The 26,125-nt window shown below is 41.1% G+C and overlaps 1 protein-coding gene across 1 annotated transcript in view; it reads left to right on the top strand.

Annotated features, from left to right (window-relative positions):
• Positions 1–720: 720 nt before the first annotated feature.
• Positions 721–26,125, top strand: part of LOC132586674 (vesicular inhibitory amino acid transporter-like) — a 42,441-nt gene continuing 17,036 nt past the window's right edge. The window contains exon 1 of the mRNA XM_060258693.1: positions 721–966. Within this exon, the coding sequence (XP_060114676.1) occupies positions 721–966 (246 nt within the window). The remainder of the gene's footprint in view (positions 967–26,125) is intronic.

Genomic DNA, 26,125 nt, shown 5'->3' with positions numbered 1-26,125 from the left:
GACAAGCCCCCCACATACTTTTTTTTTAAGTACTGATCACAGATATTTCTCATGCTTGGACTCCATGTGTTTCTTTTCTATACTTAACTTTGAACAAACTGTTAAGTGTTAAAATCTTTTAAAATTTCATTTTGTAGATCTGCCACTGAATGCTGATTTAATCTATGTTTATAGAAACTGCTGGTTTTTCTTGTACTGCAACTCAGCCTAGTGAGAAACTCAGCTATTAACTTTCAACTAAGCACACTGTAGAATGCATTTTGTCAGCACCAGTCAATTCAATTGTTAAGGGAAGTACAGTAATTACTTTATGGAAGCATTCTTGCTTATATTTAAAAGGATGCTTACAAAATATTCTGGCCACCACTTGTAGCTGCTTCATGAATGACTGAGCTACATAATCAGCATAACAGAATGGATTTGAATGGGAGGTATTAGCATAGAGGTTATTCACCATCACTGTTTCAGAGCAGAACACTGAGGATCTCTGTGGAGGGTTTTTGAGATTAGCATCCCTCTCTGTGGAAGGACTATGAGATTAGCATTTTGGGTTGATACAAATAAAGGGGTCGGGAGCATCTGCTCTTACACAGTACAGTTACTCTGTCAATGAGCATCTAGCAATACTCCTAATTATTTAATATTTTGTAGAGTAACTTTAGTAAGGGTAACCCTGTTTTGGTTAACTATTAAGTAGACAGGATTTCTTACCTGAAGCAAATGTTTTCATCTTTTTTAAACCACTTTAGGAACTTCGAGTCCCTATGTTTGAAAATGGTGAGATGGAAAGATAGCCTACACACTGATGAAGAAAGTGTGAATTTTGCCAGACTGGATGAACTCAACAAGATTCATAGTGAAGAGGAAGAGAGCCCAGGCTCTCAGACCCAGGTTCACATGCAACATGTCCAGACTACACTGATTACAACTTGGGAAGCTGGATGGAATGTAACCAATGCTATTCAGGTAACTCCACATTCCACCATTCACCATTTATTCCACCATTCATCAACTTCCATCATCTATTCATCATTTTCTTAAACTGTTTTTCTTTAACAACCTTTGATGGTTTCTATTTGCTGCTCAAAATATAAAGTAAGGAGCTAAATAAAACTGAAAACAATTCTTATTTAAATCGAGATTGATGTGTTAGATTTTTATATATTTAAAAATATTTGAAGGAGACATGTATTTGCCCCAAACCATCTCATGTTACCTCTTCTCTGTTTTTCCTCATCTCTCTTTGCTTTCTACTCTCTGTTGGCATTTAGATTTGCAAGCTCCTTGGTATTCTATTTCTTTTCAAAGCATCCTGTACATTGGCAATACTATATAAATTCTGATAGTGAATAACTGCATTATAGTGCCTAATGCAAAACAAAAAAGTCATTGAAAAAGTTCTGTGACTGCCCTGACTTTGTTGCTGTGTACTGCAACTACATGCACATCAAATGACACAATAGCACAACAGTTGATGAGCAGTACACTGATAGCTTTGTTAATAGGATTCACATTGTTTTCACTCCAAGAACTGACTTTTGCCCAAGAAACGGTATATATACTGAACAACAACAGAAAAAACAAGAAAAGGTGATTATTTGTTCTCATAAATTCATGTAACTTCATGTAACTACATGAACTTTTGGTATTTGTATACATTTGCAATATTGATAAATGCCAAAATGTGGCAAAACCCAACATAACCTCTATAGATATTACCAATTTATGCTTGGCAATACTTAAATTCAGATGAATATACCAGATGCAGATTTTTATGGGATCCTAAGCATGGAAATAAAACACAGAAATTCAAGAGGAGTATTATCATTTGTATGGAGCAACTGATATAATTTTAGGTAATATTTATTGTGACTTGAATTACGGTTATATTTACTTATATTTAAAAGTTTTAAAATAGCTTATTTAATCCAGTGTTTATTTTGCTTATTTATTTTTTTCCCCCATCTTTGAAAGCAAAAGCAATTTATATTTCTTTAGAAGTCTCAGTGAAACTGAAAACCTATTATATATTTTTCATTTAAAGAATATTGTAAAAAAAAATTGTTTTCCATAAAACATGGTCTGACTATGGAAACCTGTAATTGTCATCACATTTCATTTTGCAACTGCATCTGATTTATCAGCTTGACATAATAAGAATTAATTTCTCAACGAATCTGAGTAACTTGCAACTTAGAAATGTTGAATTCATAATATGCATATGCTTTCATAGGAAGAAAGACATCCCAGTAAACATTTAGACTTTTTGGTTTAGCAACCATATTTTAGAAATTTCATTTAGCTAACAATTATAGCTGATAAATTAATATGTGTAAATAATATATTATTAAACATTTTCTAAATTTTGAATTTAAAATATTAATTTGCCAGCACAAATCATTTGGTTCTCCAACACCTAAAACAGTTAATCAGCCAGTTTCCAAAGACTACAAATTATTATATGAAAATATAATCTACTTGGGGCTAAATTCCATAGAATTTACCAGAACTTATTTCTAAGTAATTCTCAACAGAACTGAGATGTTGACTTGTTATACAAGGTAAATGCAACAGTGATAGGTATCAAAGACTATCAGGCAATTTCAGAAGCACCAAAATATGATGTAATACTAAATAAGCAGAAGCAGCGAGAATAATTTAGAAAATGAAGTATCCTGGATTTTCTGATAATGATAGCACTGAAATCAAATGGGGGCAGGTTCACCAAATGAACTCCAGAGTTCCCTCCATTATGAATCTAATATAGATTTCTATGGCCCCATTTCATGCATTGGCTCCTTTCTGATGTCACTGAATACAAGCTTAACTAGTAGCATGGAGTGATCTCACAGTGAGTCTTCCATTATGCTTAGACACTGTCTAATGATTAGTATTAGATGCAAAGAAGTGACCAGTGCATCAGGAATCACTGGAAACATACATTGCAAAGCCCTTGCCATCATATATTCCATAATAACTATATTTCCTATAGTTTCTAATCTCCTGGATGCTGCAACATAAGTATATGGTTATAATGGAAATCAGCAGGGATGGGCACAAACCAGCTCATGAACTGAAGAGCCGCCATGGACTTGCATGAATTCTGATGCAATTTGTGAAGACCAAAAACCACGCATTTAAATGGCTCCGAGCCATTTTACTCCCAGCTTTCTGCTCTCTGCAGCTTTTTGTTGGGAGCAGAAAGCTGGAAGGCCAGAAGGCATTTCACCACCTGCTTATCACTGGCCACAACTTCTCATGATTAGCAGAAATGAAATGCCTCCCAGCCATTTTACCCGCAACTTTCTGCTCTCTGCAGCTTTCCACTAGGAGTCATTTAAACTCCTGCTTTCTACTCCCCGTCACTTTTTGCAAGGAACAGAAAGCAGGGGTTTAAACTTTAAAAGGTTCACAAAGTAGTTTGATTCAGCCACAAACCGAACTACAAAAATGTGGTTCATGCCTCGAAATCAGAAAGGTTTTTTTTTTTTTTAGAAAATTAAAGAGGGTGAGAGAGTTTGCAGCATCATGTAGTTTATTTATTTACTAATGGCTTAGATCCCACCTGGATTCCTATGGGTGCATGGGGGGTTGCCTTTGCCAAGCCCCCCTCCCATGGGAGCCCTCCAATTTTCCCCAACCTATTCCTAGTGATCCTACATCCCACAGGAGCAGCATTTCAGGGGATATCTTGAACTTACGTGAGTGGGAGGGATCAGTTGAAATCACTCCTTTTGTGCCTACAGAAATCTACGTAGGATATAAACTAATACTTAAATGTTATGTTCTTGATCATGATCTCTGAGGCAGTTTTGAATGACAAAATGATGAAATATACAAATAATTCAAGTATGATAAAGCAGCAACACTGAATCAAAAGAAGCCTGAAGGACTAGCAGCAGTGATAAATAGTTAAAATACTTTTGTAACATGGTAGCAGCCACAAAACTTAGAACCAGGAATAAAAATAGTAGACGCTGAAATAGAAAATAATACAGCCTCCCCCCCCCCCCGCAAAAAACCCCTATTCAACAAACTTAAACAAAACAATCACCAATTCCTACATGCCTTGACCCCTCCGTCTTAAACTAGCACCAAAAGATCATTAAATTTTGTGCCATTCAAAACATTATGAGGAGGACCTTCCAACACTGTGATGCCTGAATAAAGGAGGCCTATGTTTGGTTGCCACTTGCCTCCATTCTCAAGGTGGGGGACAAAAGCCAGCTAATGAACTGAAGAGCCTCAGCTCATGAACTTCCTCAAATTCCAGCTGGAAACAGTATTAATATCAATTTTTCACCTGCTCTGCCATCAGGTGGTTTTAACTGTTTTATTATTATATTTAGTCCATTTTAATTATCTGATTGGGGTAGGGGAGAATTTAAATCTGTTAAAATAAAATAAAATAAATACAGAGGAGGATCTCTGATGACAATTGTAACTGTCAGGTTCATATGAGAGTGAATAGTCCTTTCTATATTCTGGTCCCAGCTCTTTAGGGCTTTCTGTAAATTCTCAGCACTTTGAATTGAGTCCAGAAGCAAAATGGAAGCTAGTAGAGCTTATGAATCACTGGCAGAATGTGTTCCTTCAAGTTAATACCTACTACCAGTCTTTCTGCTGCATGATAAAACAAAATTTCTAAGTCCTTTTTAAAGACAGCCCCACATTACAATAATATAACATGGAGAGTAGAGTGTAGCTATCTGTGGCTACATTGTACCGTTCAAGGAGGGCTACAGACTGAGAATCTACCATTAACTATGGTAGAAATGTAGGTTCCAAGAGGCTCTGTGGGATCCAATTCCCCCTGGCAACTTGTTAGATGAGGTAGTGGAAGACTGGCTGAGCAATCTTTCTGAAGTCATTAATGAGATTGCTCCCCAGTGCCCTGTATCCCATCAAAGAGGACTCAAGGAAGCAGTGGTCTGGTCTCTTCTTTAAAAACCATCTCTGAACCTGATCCTCCTTATTAACTGCCCAGTGTCCAACTTGCTGCTCCTGCATAAGGTAGTGAAGGTGGCAGCAATGCAGCTCCAGGTTTTCTTGGAGGATGCTAACATCCTGGATCCCTTCCAGTCTGGCTTTTGCCCTGCCCATGGGATAGATTTGGTGCTGGTCACTTGGTGGATGACTTCTGGGTATTATTAGGAAGGGAATTGAAAACAAATCAGTCAGTATCATAATGCCTCTGTATAAATCAATGGTGCTGCCTCATTTGGAATACTGTGTACAATTCTGGTCACCACACCTCAAAAAAGATATTATAACACTGATATTATAACTCTGGAAAAATGAAGAAAAAGGCAACTAGAATGATTAAAGGGTTGGAACACTTTCCTTATGAAGAAACACTTTCCCTACAAAGTTTATTGTTGGAACTCTCTGTCCGGGGCAGTGATGCTCTGTATTCTTGGTGCTTGGGGGGGGGGGCAACAGTGGGAGGGCTTCTAGTGTCCTGGCCCCACTGGTGGACCTCCTGATAGCACCTGGTTTTTTGACCACTGTGTGACACAGAGTGTTTGGACTGAATGGGTCATTGGCCTGATCCAACATGGCTTCTCTTATGTTCTTATGTAATATCTATATGTGCCCCCTCACCTAGATTATCTGGAGTTATGGGTTAGGGTGATACCCAGTTCTGTCTAATGATGGACAGTTGCCCAGACTGCAGAAAATCTGGGCAGAGCATTAAAAGCCATGGCTGCAACAGAATAATTACAAAAAATCACCAGTCAACAATAAAGATATTCACACTCTCATTATGTGTACATGCATTTGATTTAGTGCAAATATAAGACAAAATAGAACAAAGGAACAAAAGGTATTTGCACTCCCCCAATTCATGCAATTTAAGATTTCTGCATAGGAAACAGCCGTAACAAAATTCAGAAGTAAGTGCAGTCCTTAAAGGTTCCGCTTGTGATGCAATGGAGAGAATAAGGAGGAAATGTATAGAAAGGAGTCCTCACGGTTTCGCTTGTCTCATACTTTGTCAGCCTCTTTTCTCACCTTTTTCTGGAGCCGCAGTAACTTCGTTTCGGACACGGATCAACGCATGCTCTAAACCTCTGTTGCCAGCTCTCCAACAGAGCTGACTGAAACCGAATCAATTAAAGAGAGAGGTCCTGCACCTGGGTTGTGGGTGACTGGGATTGGGAATCTGGCTTCTAGCCTTCAATGATGCTGACATCGAAGGTTGTTCCTGAATGCCTCACTAACTGTGGAAGCCCAGGTAATTGCCACTGCCAGGTGTGCCTTTTTCCATCTGAGGTGGATCAGGCAGCTGGTCCCATCTCTCACCCCCATGACCTGGCTACAGTGACCCACACAGTGGTCGCTTCCAGGCTGAATTGTTGTAATTCTCTCTACATGGGTGAGGGGTGCCCTTGACTCTAATCTGGAAACTACTGCTGGTGCAGAGCACTGCAGCACAGGTGTTGACTTTGTCATCTGTGTGGACACACATCCACCCTGTGCTGTGTGAACTGCACTGGTGGCCTATTGAGAACTGGATTTGTTTAAAGGTGTTGGTGCTTACCTTTAAAGCCCTATATGGCCAGAGGCCAGCATACCTCCAGGACTGTCTCTTCCCATACAATCCACAAGCCAACATCTCCTGGTGGTCCCTGGCCCAAGTCTTGCTGAAAAGGCCCTAGCTCTTTCACCAGGCAGTAGGTGTTCAGTTTATATCTGGCCTTCCCTCCAGTGATTCAAGGTCCAAGTGACTACTTGGGCCCAATTGTATGGTTATCTGTTGAGACACTGGTTACTTTTAATGATGATATTCTGATTACTTAATATGCATTTTAATTATTTAATGGTTTTTGTGTGGTTTCATGATGGAATCTGCTCTGAGTCTGCTTGTGGGGCGGGCAGGATACAAATAGAACAAATAAACAAACAAACAAACAAATAGAAATTTGAATATTAATCTCTAGACATGGGCCTGAGGATACTCATGGTCAACCTGATTCTTCAGGGAATAAGCAGCCTAGGGTTGCCAAGTCCAATTCAAGAAATATCTGGGGACTTTGGGGGTGGAGCCAGGAGACTTTGGGGTTGGAGCCAGGAGACATTGGGGGCGGAGCCAGGAGCAAGGCTGTGACAAGCATAATTGAACTCCAAGGGAGTTCTGGCCATCACATTTAAAGGGACAGCACACCTTTTAGAATGCCTTCCTTCCATAGAAAATAATGAAGGATAGGGGCACCTTCTTTTGGGGCTCATAGAATTGGACCCCTTGGTCCAATCCTTTTGAAACTTGGGAGGTATTTTGGGTAGAGGCACTAGATGCTATACAGAAAATTTGGCACCTCTACCTCAAAAAACAGCCCCCCAGAGCCCCTGACACTCGCGGATCAATTCCCCATCATTCTCTATGGGAATCGTTCCTGGAGGTGCATAATGGCTGTGGGGGTGGAGTTTCCCCTGCTGGCCAGCTGGCTGGGGGAGGGTGGAAGCCTGTAAAACCAGGGGATCCCCCACTGGGACCTGGGGATTGGGAAGCCTAAAGCAGCCATATCCAGAGTAGGCTGATTCACAACTTCATGATTAGCACTGCCATAAGCAATAGTACCCTAACTGGACTGAATTTCATCTTATTGGCTTTCATCTAACAAAATATTGCAACAGTTTTAAGCATGTTTGTATTTTAAGTTTTAAAAAATCCTTAATTGTGTTTTTGTGTCCTTTCTAAAGTTTATATCTTCACTACCTGTGTGTATGTGATCTGGCTCTATATGGGGCTGCCCCTGTGCCGAACCCAGAAGCTGCAGCTAGTGCAGAATGCAGCAGCCAGACTGCTATTGGGCCTACCTCGGTGGGAACATGTGCGAGCTGGGCTGCGGGAACTGCATTGGCTGCCAGTTATTTACCGAGTTCATTACAAGGTGCTGGTTATTACCTTTAAAGTCCTATATGGCCGAGGACCTGTTTACCTTAGGGACCGCCTCTCTCCATATGTTCCCCAGAGAGCACTGCGATCCAGCTCACAAAACCTTCTGGAAGTACCTGGGCCAAAGGAGGCCAAACTAAAAATAACCAGAGAACAGGCCTTCTCTATAAAAGCACCCCAATGGTGGAACCAGCTGCCGGAAGAGGTGCGGGCCCTACGGGATATTAGCCAATTCCGTAGGGCGTGCAAAACCGCCCTCTTCCGGCTAGCCTTCCACGATGAAACCTGAAATGAACACCATGCCATCACTAACATCAACAATTGAGTTAGCAATAAGATAAGATTATTTTAGATTGATTTTAGATTTTTATATTATGTAATTTAATGGTAATTCTAAATGGTACTAAATGTATAATTGTTTTATTGTTTAATATGGCTTTTGCCACACTCTGTAAGCCGCCCTGAGCCTACCTCGGTGGGGAGGGCGGGGTATAAATAAAATTTTATTATTATTATTATATTATTATGGGAGAATGACAGTCTTTCCTCTAGCCTTGTCCTCCCACTCATCTGTGTCCACTGCTGTAGAAGAATTATTGTCAGGATGGGGCCCCTGCCACTATTGTGTCCGTGAGGATCCTGTGGCCTGCACAGCACTCTCTACGTGTTCCTACCTTCCATAGCCTGCAACAAACATCAGCACCTGGGAACTACGCAATGGATGAACTTTATTGGAGAATATGAAGGTTTGTTTTTTAAGGTGGATGTCTGAACTAAGTCAAATCTTCACCATGAGTTTTTAAAAGCTTTTCTCTCTGGGCAGGCAGGAAGGGGAAAGTCAGTTCAATTGCTTTCCAGCCTCATTTCAGCCTTTTTTTCATGGTCATAAACATTATCACTAGCAAAAGCAAACAAACAACTTAATTTCATTTCTGAAAGAAGAGGGTAGCAGAGACGAGCAAAAATAGATCTTCCTTAACCAAAGGTCACTTTGCATGCATTCTTATGTTGATTGTCCACATTTCTTTGCATTATATTGTCTGTTATTAAAGGAAAAAAATTCATTTTCACTTTGACCCTACTTAGGGAATCTTGATCTTCTGTTTAAGCACACATATAGGATGATAATAAAATAAGTTGTATGAAATAATAATGAATTGAACAGGGGGAGTCTTTGCAGCCCTTAGAAGAATGATTAAAGCCATCAGATGGCTCTTCCTGGAGGAAACTAAGTGTAACAAATGAGAATGACACAGTTGCTTTGCCCTACCCGGAGGAAAGGGCAACAGTGTTTTGCATGGCAATTAGAGGTTGTTCTTCCAAGTTACATTTGGGATAGCTTAAACACTAAGTACAAAAATATCAAACTGGAAATTGTATATAACTGAATTATGGTGTATGGAGAACATAAGAGTACAACATTACCAGAAAGACATTCCTATTTATGCTCTGAGTATAAATATTTCTATTAAGCTATTAATATGCTTTCAGTAGAAATGCAAGTAATTTTGATGAGAATAATGGTTATGTAAATTATTTTTCCAGATATTTAATTAACTTTCTAAGCAAGCATGATATGTTTCTCCACTGTATGTAAAAGTGATTAAAGGTCAGATTATATGTGTCATTGGGTACTGTAATGCTCAGGGCCGGCGCATCCATTAGGCAGCCTGAGGTGGCTGCCTGGAGTGCAGCCCTGGGCGAAGGGCACTGGTTTTGGTCTTTCCACCCGACCTTGCCTCCGAGGTGATGGAAATAGTAAGCCCAATGGCTGCCGCTGTGGGGCTTCTGGTGTCAGCACGCAGGCTGCTCACTTGCTGTTGTTCTGTCCCTTGCATCTGTGCTTTCAAGCACAAACATGAGGGATGGGGTGATGGCAGGCATGCATGTGTGTGCACTGAGGCTGGAAGCCCTGCAGCAGCAACTGCCAAGCTTGCCCTCACTAAGGAGGTAAGGGGCAGTGCGGACACCTAGCCTGGGGTGGCAGTCTTACGCTGCCTCCCCAGTGCTGGTGCTGGTAATGCTCCAATATAGATTGGAGTGGCAGTGGGAAAGGGGGAACTGAAAATCTACTTTCACAGTCAAGAATGACTTCCTGGGTCTCTCTTAAGCTTTGGTAGGAGAACAGATAAGCACAACAGTGGTATACATATTTTCCCCTTTCCTGGGCACAGAGTAGTATTGAGAGGCATTTTTCATAATTGAAATAGCACAGCTTTAGAGAACCCTTTCAATGTAATCTCAGTCTAGTGGCTGTTTTGAGGGTCAACATTTATATAGGTAATGCCACAAAAACCAGTTGTCATTTGGAGTTGTCCAAAGCTGTAAACCTGATTATAGTTAGGCATTAGGGTTCAGCACAAACTGGTTAGAGTGAGCCAAGATTCAGCATGAACTTGAACTGGTTCAGAGTCCCTGAATAGATGTTTGGGGAAGGCACCTCCCCTGAACATTTGCCAGACTTTTGTCCCATTTGGTTCAGCTGTTTGGGGCCATTTAAGCCAAACAACTGAGCAGTGTGGGATTCACAGCTGAGCTGTTAGGCTGAAATTGCTGCAAGCCATTCCACCAGTCAGTTTTGCTTTCCCCTGTCATTTTTCCAGCTACGCCAGATGAAGTAACTGGTCCCTAACCTGTCTTGCCCCAACCAAGCCGCAGTCATCCATGCAACAGTCACCAGGCTATATTACTGTAACTATGAAGGGCTATCCTTGAGACTGACCTGGAAATTACAACTGCTCCAGAATGCAGTGGCCTGGGTCCTTACTCCAAGTGGTGCTGTTCCAGCTACACTGGCTCCAGGTTGAATACCAAATTTGCTTCAAGGTTTTGGTATTAACCTTTAAGGCCCTTCAGGTATGTCGAACTCATTTGTTATGAGGGCTAGACCTAGCATAAATGAGACCTTGTTGGGCCTGGCCATGTGTGCCATAAAATGCAACATCAGGTAGCAAAGATACAAACTTTATAAAGGACACAGAAAAACACAGTTAAAGATTTTAAAAAACTTAAAATAAAACATGCTTAAAACTTTAACACTCATTGGTCTTAACGGTTCTTTCTTTGCATCTCTCCTTTGTGAGTCAGGGAACTGGGCAAAGAAAGCTCTGGCTCTTTCCTTCCTTCCCCAGGGGACCAGAATGGGGAGGAGCTTCAGCCAATAGAAGGAAGAGAGGCTTGGCTCAGTAGCTCTGCTGTGCAATTGAGAGAGCCTGGCAAAGCAAGCTATCCCCCCTTCTTCCCAAGGGAGGAATCTCAGCCAATGGAAAAGATAGAGGTTTTGCTCTGTAGCTTCTGTGCGATTGAGCAAGCCTGGCAAAGCAAGCTATGATGCAGAAGGAAGCAAGAGAGAGGGAGAAGGGAGCAGATGACAGCCAGTTGCTCAGGGGTCTGATAGGAGCCCTCTGGGGGCCTGATTCAGCCCCCAGGCTACATGTTTGATCCCTCTGCCCTAAATGGTCTGGGTCCAATGTATCTATGGGACCACCTCTCCTGGCATACCTCGCAAAGAGCACTATGCTCTAGAGGGAAGAATCTTCTGGCAATTCCTAGGCCAAAGGATATTTTGGCTGTCCCCAACCAGAGCCAGGGCCTGGAACTCTCTCCCTGATGACATCCATGCCCTGTGAGACCTAAAACAGTTCCACATGGCCTGTAAAACAGAGATGTTCCACCAGATTTATGGCTGAAGATAGCAATGGTTGATATCAAGCCTGGCCTCCTTTATCCTTCATCTCTCTGCTCCACAAGGGGTAGGATACATACATCATCTAGTATAGTTTGATTGTTCTTGTTTCAATTTGATTTCAACTTGTTTTAACTTGTTTTCCATTATTGGAATTGATAGAGTGCATTTACTGAGTGTTTTGAACTGCCCTGAGTCCTATTCAGGGAGGGTGGTCTAAAAATTGAATTAATTAAACAAACAGCTGTGGTTAAAAAATAAATAAATGTTGAGTTTATTTTGTTGGGGATTCATGAAATTCAGCAACATTCAGACATTCTGTTATACTAAAGATTATCAACAAATACAATGAACATCAGTTATAAAAATATCCTAATAAAATATGATACTATTCAATATTTATTTATTTAAAGCTTTGTTAGAAGAAGGGAATTCCACAGTTTGGTGCCATGACTGAGAAGGCCTGTTATCTAATTACCTCCCATCTAAACCCATGTGGCAGTGGCACATAAAACAGGGTTTGTGATACTGATCATGGTGACTGGGCAGGTTAAGGACCAGTCTCAAGAACATTATTTATTTAATTAATTTATACCCCACCCTATCCTACAAGTGGGCTATGACAGAAACTCATTAATACAATAAAAACAGTAAAACAATGGATGGCGCAATAAAACAGTAACAACAAAAACATCTACTGACTATATAAACATCTACTACACACGATGTTATGCTTGTGGACTCAAGGGAAGACTTTGATGTTTCCACCTGGCTCATTGGAGTCATACGGACTGAGCTTGGGGACTTGGGAACAAAGGGCTGTAGGATTCAAACCCCTGCAGCCCAGGACCAATCACAAGTCCCCACCGGTTTGAATGACCCAATAACATGCTTGCATGGGAACCCAGAGAAGTATATAAGTTTGGCTCGTGGGCCCCAACACCAGTCTTGTACTGTGACCTTTTACTATGTGATTCCTATTAAAGAGCTTGTTATCACTTACTCCAAGACTCTGCCATGCATAGAACCCACTATATTATAGTGGCGACGAAGGTGGGATCTGGATGAGCGAGGTCCAGGGCACCCCGGCACCACCAAGCGCACCAAGCTCCAGCACCGCCATGCAACAGGCACCGCTGCCCAGCCCGATCATGGCCGCCGCATCCGGATCGCAAAACTCCATTCCAGAGTTCGACATGGCACAGTTCGAGGCCTGGGAAGCCTGGGTCAAAAGACTCAAGTACCACCTCGTGGCACAGTGAATCAAGGATGATGAACCCGAAATCAAGAAGGCCATCCTGCTGAGCAACTGCAGCATCGCCATGCTACAGCTAGTGGAGAGCCTGGTCACACCAGAGACACTTGAGGCGTCTTCCTTCGACAAGATCATCGAGGCACTGATCGGCCATTTCATCCTGAAGCCTACTCTCTTCACCCAGAAGCTACAGTTCCTTGACAGCTTCCAGGAGCCGAACGAGACTGTAGCGACCTCAGGGCCCCAACGCCAGTCTTGTACTGTGATCTTTTACTATGTGATTCCTATTAAAGAGCTTGTTATCACTTACTCTGAGACTCTGCCATGCATAGAACCCACTATATTATATGCACATACACAGGCATAGGCATCTCCAAAATTTCTGGGTTTTGTATTGAAATCTGTCCTTCTGATCATCTTTTCTACTTCTACTGTCACTGCATTTCATCATCATCAGGAGTGCAACAGGCTTTCCAAATTTCAGAATGGGAATATTTCATGATTTTGTGGAGACGGCAGGGAGAAGGAGAGGATGGCTTTGTTTGCTGAGCTCAGATGTGAACTGAGGCAGCCTGACTCAAGATGATGCCATTGTTTAGGAGCAAATGGACTGAACACTACCCCTAAATTGCTCAGATTTATGTAAGATACTCCATTGCTCTGGATGAGTTTGTAATGTTACTTTTTGTGCCTTTCACATCAGGGAAGCAGAGATTGCAAGAAACAGTTTGTTCATGTGAGAATGAATGAGAAAGAGAATTGGCATTTACTGATGTTCTAAGCATAGTCCAGCCTGCTCACTGCTGCCCCAAAGCACCTTTCCAACCACTTTGCTGACCTAATGGACTGTAAAGTGACTACTACTCAGATCGTTCCAGTTACAGTGGCACTTGATCAGGGAGCCCTTTAAAGTGCACGCTCAAAGCATGGCACAGAATTTCTTTGTAAAGGTTTATTCTTGACTTTCTCTCCCTCCAAGACTTAGGAAATTCTTTAGTTCACAATACACTTGCACTATACTTAATGATAGCTGCTCCAGGAAAGCAATACTGTGATAGAGAGGAGAAATCTTTTTGAAGCTTCTATTTGAGATTTTTCTCATGTTTTTGAAAGAGCTATGAACCCAGATTTTTTCTTGGCATTCGACAGGAATGACAAATCTTGTTGGGTACTTTTATAAAGCAAGCAAATATCTCACATACTGGCTTGTGTCATGAGCCATATCATTATTCTTAGCAATGGTAGCTAAGTCACTGTATACAAAATGGCATGACTTACAAATATTTCTTGGTTTTGATGTTTCTTATAATATCAGTGAGTACCTTTTTCTCATTGTCAGAAGACAGACTTTGTTGTTTTAATTGGTGAATATACACAGAATAATTTGCCTACTTTGTTGATGTTGCTCTTTCTCCCTCACCAACTTCAGCAAATTTCTTCATCAAGTTCCATATGCTGCTTGCCCTCATAAAGGACATATGTATATACATTAAAGTAGATGTTATCAGTCTAGCTAGCAGAATCTTGGTAACAAGCTCATGTTGATCCCCTGTAGCAAATTCTGTCTGTCACATTTTAATCCCTTCATTCTTTCAAGACGCTCAGGGCAGGTTCTATGTACTCTATTTTTCTTCATAACAATGCTGTGAGGTGTAGCACTTTGTAGCAAGATGGTGATTTGAATGTAATTCTCCTCAGTCCTAGGATGGCATTCTAACAACTCTATCACACTGACTCAATCCAGTACTTATGCTGAAGTTAGCATCTGGTATTCTTCCCACAGCCTACTGTCCATTACCTGCAACCTAATGATGGAGATGATGTATCAGACTTGATACTCTGCTTCCTTACATAACAAGATCATTTATACATCAAAGCAATCAAAGCAACCTTACATCAGAAAAATGAAATGTTATGTCCTTCATGCATTACTTAATTTAATTGCATCTTTTTTTTCCCTGCTAAGAGGTTTAAGAAATTAGACCAGGCTTAAACCTAGTATAACAAGGAACAGTGGATTGCTTGGACCTGGCTTTCTGCCATTGCCTGGCCACAAAACAGTGCCTGGGGGTGCCATTTCTTTTTCATTTGGAAACAAGATCCTGTGTAAAGGTTAAAGGCCAGTTCTCAATTAAGATTAAATTTCAAATACCAATTGTATCCTAAAGCCATTTATAGTAGTTGTATTTTTTTTAAAAAAAATGTATTAGACAAATTTCATATTATAAAAAGATAAAATATATAAATATATACATCCAACAACCAGTTATAATAAAATATGACAAAATACATAAACAGCATGAGCAGAAGTTACTCAGCTGCATTAGAGGAAGGTGCTTGGAGCTGGGACAGAGCTACTGGTAAGGTGAGTTTTGATTTGCTTTTTTAAAACTGCTGGGGAGCATTACCTAGGGTTGCTGTGGGAGGGAATTGTGAGAGGGCTTGGTGCCTGCTGGAGAGGGGTTTCTGATTGCTTTTGTGTGTCTTTTAAGTAGCTGTTGCTGAGTGAGGAGAGCTTGTTTGCCTGGGGAAAGTTGCTGGCCACCCCTTTCCGATTGCTTCTGTGTGTTGCTCTGGCTGTTGAGTCAGAGGTGGGTGGGGGCTTGAGCCTTTAATTTGACTCATGCCTCCTTGCCAGCCAAAGGGCTCTTGGACTGTGGCTCTTAGCCTGGGGGTCTTGCCTGGGGGTTCTGTAGAAAGATGGGTAGTTACTCACAAGTAGTTTTAAGTGGCAGCTGGTAGTGGAATTTACAGGAAAGTCAAGATAAAGAGAATTTTGAAGGGATTGCAGTAGTATGGCTGGTGAGGGAGCAAAGGCAGTGACGTGTAAAGACTGTGGAATGTTTGTATTTCTACCTGAGAGTAGCAGCAATTACACTTGCAGCAAGTGTAAGTTAGTGGCCCTGCTAGAGAAGATATGAGGACTGAAGGCACGATTGTCCACATTGCAGTGTATAAACGAAGGTGAGGATTTTCTTGACAGAATGCATGAGGTACTCTTAAAAGGACAAGAGGAGGAAGTGGTATCTGAGCAATTGGAAGAGAACCCAACACAGGAGGAGGGTTCATGGAAAAATGTAAGCCAAAGGAGCATGAAAATCAGGAGATGTTCTGAGCCCCTGCTGCTCAGCAATAGGTTCTAGGATCTCCTCACAGTAACTGATTCTGAACCATTGGAACAAGGGCTACTTCCCCAGCCTCCGCGAAGCTTAAAGAAAGTTTCTCAGGATTCTCTGCATAAGAATATGTGGCTCTGGATCAGAAGGTGAAGGATCTGGGCACACAGGTTGTGTTCTCGTCATTTCTTCCTGTTGAAGGCTGTGGCTTAGAATGTGGAAGAAGAATATTTCAAATAAACAACTGGCTAAGTCAATGGTGTTGTCAGGAAAGATTCAGATTTCTCGACCATGGCTTACACTTTTGAGATTGTGGTCTTCTATCGGGAGATGGTTTGCACCTTATGGTGGTAGGAAAAAGAGTGTTTGGCACATATGCTAGGTAATCTTAACTTGCAGGTAAGTCCAGAAATGAAACCCTCGGGATGCATAAAATGTGGATTCTGATGTCTCAACACTAATGCACAGAGTATGGGAAACAAACAGGAGGAATTGGAAGTCCTAATATGGGAAGGAGACCATGACATAGTAGGCCTTACTGAAACTTGGTGGGATGACACTCACAACTGGAATATTCAGTGGTACAACTTATTGAAAAGGGACAGACAAATGATAAAGGGTGGAGGCGTAGCAGTATATGTGAAGGAGGCATATACTTGTGAGGAAATATGTGAATCTGAGCATGGCAGCTCAATTGAGAGTCTCTGGGTAAAAATAAAAGGAGTAAGAAATAACAGTGATATTATGGTGGGGGTCTGCTATAGACCACTAAGTCAGGCAGAGGACTTGGATGAGATACTCCTACAACAGATTGCAAAGTTCTCCAAAAGAAGGGATACAGTGATCATGAGAGATTTCAATTACCCGGACATCTGTTGGAAGTCCAACTCTACTAAAAATGAAAGGTCAAATAGATTCCTGACTTGTCTTGCTGACAACTTCCTTTTCCAGAAAGTAAAGAAGGAAACAAGGGGATCTGCTATCTTGGATTTGATTCTTACCAACAAGGAAAAATCGATTGAAGAAGTGGAAATAGTCTTAGGGAAGGGGAAAGCTATATGTAGTCAGACTTATAGGTTGGACTTCAGAAAGGCAAACTTCTATAAACTTAGAACTATGCTAAGTAAAATCCCATGGTCAGAAATACTTAAGGAGAAGGGGGTTCAAGAGGGGTGGGAGTTTCTTAAAAGCCAAATACTGAAAGCACAATCACAGACAATTCCTATGAGAAGAAAAAATGGGAGAATCCTAAAGAAGCCAAGTTGGCTCCATAAACACCTCTCTAAAGACTTGAGAAATAAAAAAGACTCCTTTAGGAATTGGAATGAGGGCCTTATAACCAAAGATGAATATAAACAAATCATCAGTGCTTGCAGAGAAAACGTTAGGAAAGCTAAAGCTCAGTATGAGCTTAGGCTGGCCAAAGATGCAAAAAACAACAAAAAGGGGTTCTTTTCTTATGTTCAGAGTAAGAAAAAGAGCAAGGACATGGTAGGGCCATTGCAAGGGCAGGAAAGTGAAATTGTAACAGGTAATGAAGATATGGCGGAACTGCTCAATTCCTACTTTTCCTCAGTCTTCTCTCCTAAGGGAAATGGTGCTCAACATAGCAAAAACAGAACATATACTGAGGGTACGAAGTTCCAACCTAGTATCACCATAGGGGTAGTACATAAACATCTAGTTTCTTTAAATGAAACCAAGTCCTCAGGGCCAGATGAACTGCATCCAAGAGTTCTAAAAGAACTTGTGGATGTAATTTCTGAGCCTCTGGCTATTATTTTTGAGAATTCTTGGAGAACAGGAGAGGTGTCGGAAGATTGGAGGCAGGTGAATGTTGTCCCCATCTTCAAGAAGGGGAAAAAGGAGGATCCAGGTAACTACTGACCTATCAGCTTGATATCTATCACTGGAAAAGTTTGAGAACAAATCATCAAACAGTCAGTCCTGGAACATTTAGAAAGGATGGCTGTGATTACTAAGAGCCAGCATGGGTTTCTGAAGAACAAGTCATGTCAGACTAATGTGATCTCTTTTTTTGAGAAAGTGACTACCTTGCTGGATCGGGGGAATGCTGTAGACATCATTTATCTTGATTTCGAGAGGCTTTTGATAAGGTTCCATATACTATGCTTGTTGACAAGTTGGTAAAATGTGGTTTGGATCCTGTCACCATTAGGTGGATCTGTAACTGGTTGACAGATCACACCCAAAGAGTGCTTGTGAATGGTTCCGCTTCCTCTTGGAGAGGAGTGACAAGTGGAGTGCCTCAAGGATCTGTCCTGGGGCCTGTATTGTTCAACATTTTTATAAATGCTTTGGATGGAACAGAGGGAATGCTTATTAAATTTGCATGATACTAATTTGGGAGGGGTTGCAAATTCAGTAGAAGACAGAAACAGGATACAGGATGATCTTAACAGGCTGAAAAACTGGGCTAAAGTCAATAAAATGAATTTTAACAGGGAGAAATGTAAAGTTCTGCCTTTAGGTAGGAAAAAAATCAATGCATGGTTATAGGATGGGGGAGATGTGTCTCAGCAGTAGTATGTGCAAAAAGGATCTAGGGTCTGTGGACCATACACTGAACACGAGCCAACAGTGTGATGCAGTGGCTAAAAAGGCAAATGCAATATTGGGCTGTATCAACCGAAATATAGTGTCCAGTGATGGTTTCACTTTACTCTGCTCTGGTAAGACCTCACCTGGAGTATTGTGTTCAGTTTTGGGCACCTCATTTTAAGAAGGATATAGACAAGCTGGAATGGGTCCAGAGGAGGGTGATGAAGATGATGAAGGGTCTGGAGACCAAGTCCTATGAAGAAAGGTTGAAAGAGCTGGGTGTGTTTAGCCTAGAGAGGAGACAGCTGAGAGGTGATATGATCACCATCTTCAAGTACTTGAAGGGCTATCATATAGAGGATGGTACGGAATTGTTTTCTGTGGCCCCAGAAGGTAGGACCAGAACCAATGGGTTGAAATTAAATCAAAAGAGTTTCTGACTCAACATTAGGAAGAACTTCCTGAGCGGTTCTTCAGTGGAACAGGCTTCCTCAGGAGGTGGTGGGCTCTCCTTCTTTGGAGGTTTTTAAACAGAGGCTGGATGGCCATCTGACAGCAATGAAGATCCTATGAATTTAGGGGGTGGTTTTTGTGAGTTTCCTGCATTGTGCAGGGGGTTGGACTAGATTACCCTGGAAGTCCGTTCCAACTCTATGATTCTATGATTCTTTGAACTATATTGAAACTATCAAGCATCTGTCTCATTACAGTAGTTGCATTTTAATGCTGCATAGTAAGCATAACCATGTTATCAACACATCACTCCTCTTTTATTTTCAAGCAAAGCAATTTTGATCTGCATAACCATTTAGCTTTATAAACAGTCATTCATGGATGCATGCAATGTATACTTGTCCTATTCTCTGTCATGATCTAGAAAAGGGGTGGCCAAACTTGCTTAACATAAGAGCCACTTAGACTAAACTTCAGATGTTTCAGGGCCATGAGATATGAACACCAGATGTTGGAAGGAAGGAAGGAAGGAAGGAAGGAAGGAAGGAAGGAAGGAAGGAAGGAAGGAAGGAAGGAAGGAAGGAAGGAAGGAAGGAAGGAAGGAAGGAAGGAAGGAAGGAAGGAAGGAAGGAAATATATGGGGAGGGAGAGATGAAAAGAAAGCAACTTTAACACATTTTCCAGCTTGGCTTGGAGAAGTGATTTAAAAAGAGAAATGCCTTCTCCAAGCCACTGTGGAAGACGAGAACTTTTTGCCCACCCCAGAACCACTAATTTTGGAAGGGGTGTTGAAAGACCTGAGTCAGATTGAGGTGACAAAAGAGGAGGTCCTAAAACTGATAGACAAATTAAAAACTAATAAGTCACCGGGTCCAGATGGCATACATCCGAGAGTTCTGAAATAACTCAAAGTTGAACTTGTGGATCTTCTAACAAAAATCTGTAATCTTTCATTGAAATCTGCCTCCGTTCCTGAGGACTGGAAGGTAGCAAATGTCACCCCCATCTTTAAAAAGGGTTCCAGAGGAGATCCGGGAAATTACAGGCCAGTCAGTCTTACTTCAATACCGGGAAAGTTGGTAGAAACCATTATCAAGGACAGAATGAGTAGGCACATTGATGAACACGGGTTATTGAGGAAGACTCAGCATGGATTCTGCAAGGGAAGATCTTGCCTCACTAACCTGTTACATTTCTTTGAGGGGGTGAACAAACATGTGGACAAAGGAGACCCGATAGATGTTGTTTACCTTGACTTCCAGAAAGCTTTTGATAAAGTTCCTCATCAAAGGTTCCTTAGAAAGCTTGAGAGTCATGGAATAAAAGGACAGGTCCTCTTGTGGATCAAAAACTGGCTGAGTAATAGGAAGCAGAGAGTGAGTATAAATGGGCAGTCATCGCAGTGGAGGACGGTAAGCAGTGGGATGCTGCAGGGCTCGGTACTGGGTCCCATGCTCTTTAACTTGTTCATAAATGATTTAGAGTTGGGAGTGAGCAGTGAAGTGGCCAAGTTTGCGGATGACACTAAATTGTTCAGGGTGGTGAGAACCAGAGAGGATTGTGAGGAACTCCAAAGGGATCTGTTGAGGCTGGGTGAGTGGGCGTCAACGTGGCAGATGTGGTTCAATGTGGCCAAGTGCAAAGTAATGCACATTGGGGCCAAGCATCCCAGCTACAAATACAAGTTGATGGGGTGTGAACTGGCAGAGACTGACCAAGAGAAAGATCTTGGGGTCGTGGTAGATAACTCACTGAAAATGTCAAGACAGTGTGCGTTTGCAATAAAAAAGGCCAACGCCATGCTGGGAATTATTAGGAAGGGAATTGAAAACAAATCAGCCAGTATCATAATGCCCCTGTATAAATCGATGGTGCAGTCTCATTTGAAGTACTGTGTGCAGTTCTGGTCGCCGCACCTCAAAAAGGATATTATAGCATTGGAGAAAGTCCAGAGAAAGGCAACTAGAATGATTAAAGGGCTGGAGCACTTTCCCTATGAAGAAAGGTTGAAACGCTTGGGACTCTTTATCTTGGAGAAACGTCGACTGCGGGGTGACATGATAGAGGTTTACAAGATAATGCATGGGATGGAGAAAGTTGAGAAAGAAGTACATTTCTCCCTTTCTCACAATACAAGAACTTGTGGGCATTCGATGAAATTGCTGAGCAGACAGGTTAAAATGGATAAAAGGAAGTACTTCTTCACCAAAGGGTGATTAACATGTGGAATTCACTGCCACAGGAGGTTGTGGCGGCCACAAGTATAGCCACCTTCAAGAGGGGTTTAGATAAAAATATGGAGCACAGGTCCATCAGTGGCTATTAGCCACAGTGTGTGTGTATATATAAAAATTTTTGCCACTGTGTGACACAGAGTGTTGGACTGGATGGGCCGTTGGCCTGATCCAACATGGCTTCTCTTATGTTCTTATGTTCTCACTGACAGGGCAGTGGGGGCTTCAAGAGCCACACAGTATGTGTGAAAGAGCTACATGTGGCCCCCAAGCCACAGTTTGGCCATCCCCATCTATGTTTTAATTGCTCATCTCATACTAGCCTCAAAAATGAACTGTTTCCTTTTCTACCTCTCATTGCTCATAGATTACTGTCTTTTAATAGCACTTTTCAGGTATATTAGCAGTTTATAAATCATATTTTTAGATCAGCATGAAAGAGGTATTTAAGAATGGTGTTTTCTGTTAAGATGTGCATTTTCATGTATCTTTCAAATGAAAGCTATAATTTCTTGTTTCTCAATGTTGTCCTCAAGCAATATTATTAAAATAATAGCCAGTTGTACATCTTCCTACTTCTGTAATATGTTTGGGGGGAGGAAACAAATTTTGGTATACAGTTGTCTGCACAAATAGATTGACTTTTCAACTTCCTTCACTCTCTGAACTTTATTTTCTATGTAAATAATTTTCTTTAACAAAAGTCATGCTTTGAGGAAACAACACTTCAATGCCAGAATTCCATGACTGACAACCCGAGAGGAAACTTTTAGAGCCAAGAGTTTTTCTCCCACTCCATAGAATTTCCCCTCCTCAGATTGAACTGTCAGTGGATACAGGGCAGTGGCTGATTTTTTTTTTAAACCATAGAAGGGTGACCCCTAGTGTTTACTAATAAAGATTCAGAAATCTGACCCTACTTACTAGGAACATCTTAATGATTTTAGTAGGGAAAATTCTGTAGTGTAGTTATCACATTGCAGCTTTCAGCTGCAGCACAAGACAATGCTTTCCCCTTCTCCATATGCTCATGGTTAATCTAGCATGCCCCTCTATAAATCCAGCCACTTTGGGAATAGTACAGTGCTCTGCTTCAATGGGTAAATAGTGCAGTTCTAGAAAACCCAAAGCCCTAAATGGTGATTACAAAGAATACTGAATATGACAAATCACACCATAAGTGTCAGAAGTAGTGAGCTGTGTGGAATGTTTGCACCTAATGCAAAGTGGGGAAAATCTTTTCTTCCACCACATTCCTTGCTACATGGGAAGATAAGGTGGGGAGCGGAAGGGATGATAGAAATAACTGTTTTACAACTTAGCAGCTTTGCTAAGAAACATAAGACATGCTGTAGCCAATGTCATTTTAATTTTATTTTGTATATGTGTGTATGCATGTATGTTTGCGCATGCCTAGAAGTCATGACTGACTTCTGGTGATCTCCTAGTGGGGCTGGAAGGCAAGAATGTTCAAAGAAGTGGCTTGCTGCCTACCTCTGCATCCCCACAAAAGAGAGAATCATGGAAAGGAAGCACAAATATAAACAATAAACTGCAAGAATGCACAATAAAGTCTCTTCATGAAATTATCTCCTGTGTTTAATTAACAATGATCAAGGTCAAAAACTGTTTCAGTGCTTATTCAGATCCTCTGTAAATTACCAAAACAAACCATTCAAAACAATTCATTCCAAAATGCAAAACAGCTCATTCCAATTAAATTCATTATTTTCCATTATTCCAAATGCCTATGAAATGACATCTTTTCTTTAAATAGTCCTCTGTCCTGAGGGGCGTGAACTTTATTTCACTATCAGTTTCATTTGTTACCACTGGCCACTTTAAGGACCTTGCACAATTGATCCCAAGGATCCCAGAACCTCTGTTGTAGTGCAGGTTCTCTGTCAGCCTTCTGGTCAAGTTCCGTCTCCCCTGGATGACTCAGTCCTTTCCCAATGAGATTCGCCGGCTTGATTTATCATTTCAGCAGAACCTTTTCAAAGTAATTTCATCATAGACGGCAGTAACAAACTGATAGGAAAATGCAGTTTTGAATGGACTATTTTGTTAAGATACAGAGGATGTGAATAAGCACTGAGACACTTTTTGACCATGATCATTGTTATTAAGCACAGGAAATAATTTTGTAAAGAGACTTTATTGTGCAGTTTTGTGGTTTGTTGTTTTTATTTGTGCCTCTGCTTCCCAGTCCTGGTATTCCTTTGAAGTCTCACATCCCAGTACTTGCCAGGGTTGGCCTTGCTTAGCTTCTGATGAGATCAAGCTTGCCTGGGCTATCCACGTCAGGGCACCAACATCATTTTAAAGTTCCATTGATTTTACTGGGAGAGAATTAAGCAAGCAATGCACCTGTTATCTGTGCCACTCTTAAAAAGGCAGCATGACCATAGATTTGATCAGTAATCCAGCTCAGCATCCTCCGAATGCTAAATTAGCATGATTTTTGCAAACAATATATATATGCAGAAGAGTCAGATAAAAATCCCACAAATTGATAAGGATCCCTGAAGAGTATTTATAGTAGACCTTACATGTGGGATGTGCTCTCCACAATAATTTCTAAGGGGTATATGATAGTTCTCCAAATTCAGAATTCATGTCCCATAATACTCTTGCTCTCTGTCTCACATCATCCAGCAAAAGTCTGTTAGCCTAATCCCAAGAGTTCAAAGTGTCTTTAGATGGCAGAATTGCAAATGCTAAGGGAAAGGGGATGTCTCAAGACCACATCGTACTTAGCAGTTTGTGGCCTTGGCCAGCACAAGCCATATGGTACGTGATAATGTGCTGGTGAGCCATGGATCTCAGCCTATCCTATTTCCACCTCTGTTTTTCTGTCTCTTTCCTCTTTTCATTACATTTTCTTTCCCTTCTCTTCACCCTCCTTTCTCCTAATTGTTGTTCTTTTTGAACATATGTGAAGCTGCCTATACTGAGTCAGACTCTTGGTCCATCAAAGTCAGTATTGTCTACTCAGACTGACCAGTGGCTCTCCAGGGTCTCAAGCTAAGGTTTTCATGCCTACTTGCCGGGATCCTTTTTAGGAGATGCCAGGGATTGAACCTAGGACCTTCTGCTTAACAAGCAGATGCTCTACTTCTGAGCTACTGTCCCTCCCCTCACTCTCTTACATACTTCTTATGGACTTCTTAATCTGTTTTTCATTTTCTATACTCTAAGTCCTTGTGCTATTGTAGTTTTGTGTGGTTTTTTCCTTCTTTTATTTTGTTCTGACTGACCTATATGGCATCCAGACCAGTCTGTATTTGCAATACTTTATCAGGAGAAACCATTTCAAAAATACTGCAACTAATTGTCTATTCCTGAAGCAATAAAGACTCAGACTTAGAAGACAGCAAATGCTGACCTACCTTGAACAACACTGATTGTTGTAAACTAGCGGATACAGTGATTGTATGTATGTGTGTATGTATTTATAGATCATTTTTCTAACAGAGACTCAATGCAGATTACACAAACTGAGTCAGTATAATTAACAAAATGGGACCTTCAGTAACCAATGCATTAGGATTTTAGAAATTTGGAACTACCAGAAAGAACTGAAGCATAGTATAAGTATTAACATGATACATTAAGTGGTATAGAAAGTACATAAAGAGGATCCTAGTTACAATAAGCTAAACATAGCAGTATAGATCACAGTTCTTAATTATTTATCCAGGCAAGTTTGTAAAACCATTTTGTGCAGTGCATCCACATTACCTGCACAGAAAAATCCTCTTGAATATTTCAGGTTGGCATAGAAAGCATTACTAACAACAAAGCGAGTGGAGATGACGGTATCCCAGTTGAGCTATTCAAAGTCCTAAAAGATGATGCTGTTAAAGTGATGCACACATTATGTCAACAAATCTGGAAAATGCAACAGTGCCTACAGGATTGGAAAAGGTCAATTTATATTCCAATCCCAAAGAAGGGTAATGCCAAGGAATGTTCAAACTATCGCACCATTGCACTCAAGGTCATGTTAAAGATCTTATAAGCTAGGCTTCAGCAGTATGTAGACTGGGAACTACCAGAAGTTCAAGCTGGTTTTCAGAGAGGTAGAGGAACTAGAGATCAAATTGCCAACATTTGCTGGATTACGGAGAAATCACGGGAGTTTCAGAAAAACGTCTATTTCTATTGAAAGCATAGGAGTTTCAGAAAAATGTCTATTTCTGTTTCATTGACTACACTAAAGCCTTTGACTGTGTGGATCACAACAAATTGTGGCAAGTCCTTAAAGAGATGAGAGTACCAGACCATCTCACATGTCTCCTGAGAAACCTGTATAAGGGTCAAGAAGCAACTGTCAGAACAGGATATGGAACAACTGATTGGTTTAGAATAGGAAAGAGAGTTCGACGATGTATATTGTCACCCGGCTTATTTAATTTATATGCAGAGTACATCATGTGGAATGCTGGCCTGGATGAAGCAGAAGCTGGAATGAAGATTTCCGGGGAAAACATCAACAACCTCAGATATGCAGATGATACCACTCTAATGGCAGAAAGTGAGGAGGACCTAAAGAACTTCATGCTGAGGGTGAAATAGGAGAGCACAAAAGTAGGCTTGAAATTCAACATCAAAAAACCTAAGATCATGGCATCAGGCCCCATCATACCTTGCCAAATAGAAGGGGAAGACATGGAAGTAGTGACAGACTTCACATTTCCGGGATCCAAGATCACTGCAGATGGTGACTGTAGCCATGAAATTAAAAGACCCTTGGGAGGACACCTATGGTGAACCTGGGCAGTATAATAAAAAGTAGAGACATCACCCTGCCAACAAAAGTCCATATAGCCAAAGCGATGGTATTCCCAGTAGTCATGTATGGCTGTGAGAGTTGGACCATAAGGAAGGCCGAGCGCAGAAGAATAGATGCATTTG

The sequence above is a fragment of the Heteronotia binoei genome, chromosome 1 (assembly GCF_032191835.1).
Source record: "Heteronotia binoei isolate CCM8104 ecotype False Entrance Well chromosome 1, APGP_CSIRO_Hbin_v1, whole genome shotgun sequence".
NCBI lineage: Eukaryota > Metazoa > Chordata > Lepidosauria > Squamata > Gekkonidae > Heteronotia > Heteronotia binoei.
The sequence above is the reverse complement of the archived record's forward strand: the minus strand, read 5'-3'. Positions and strand labels throughout refer to the sequence as shown.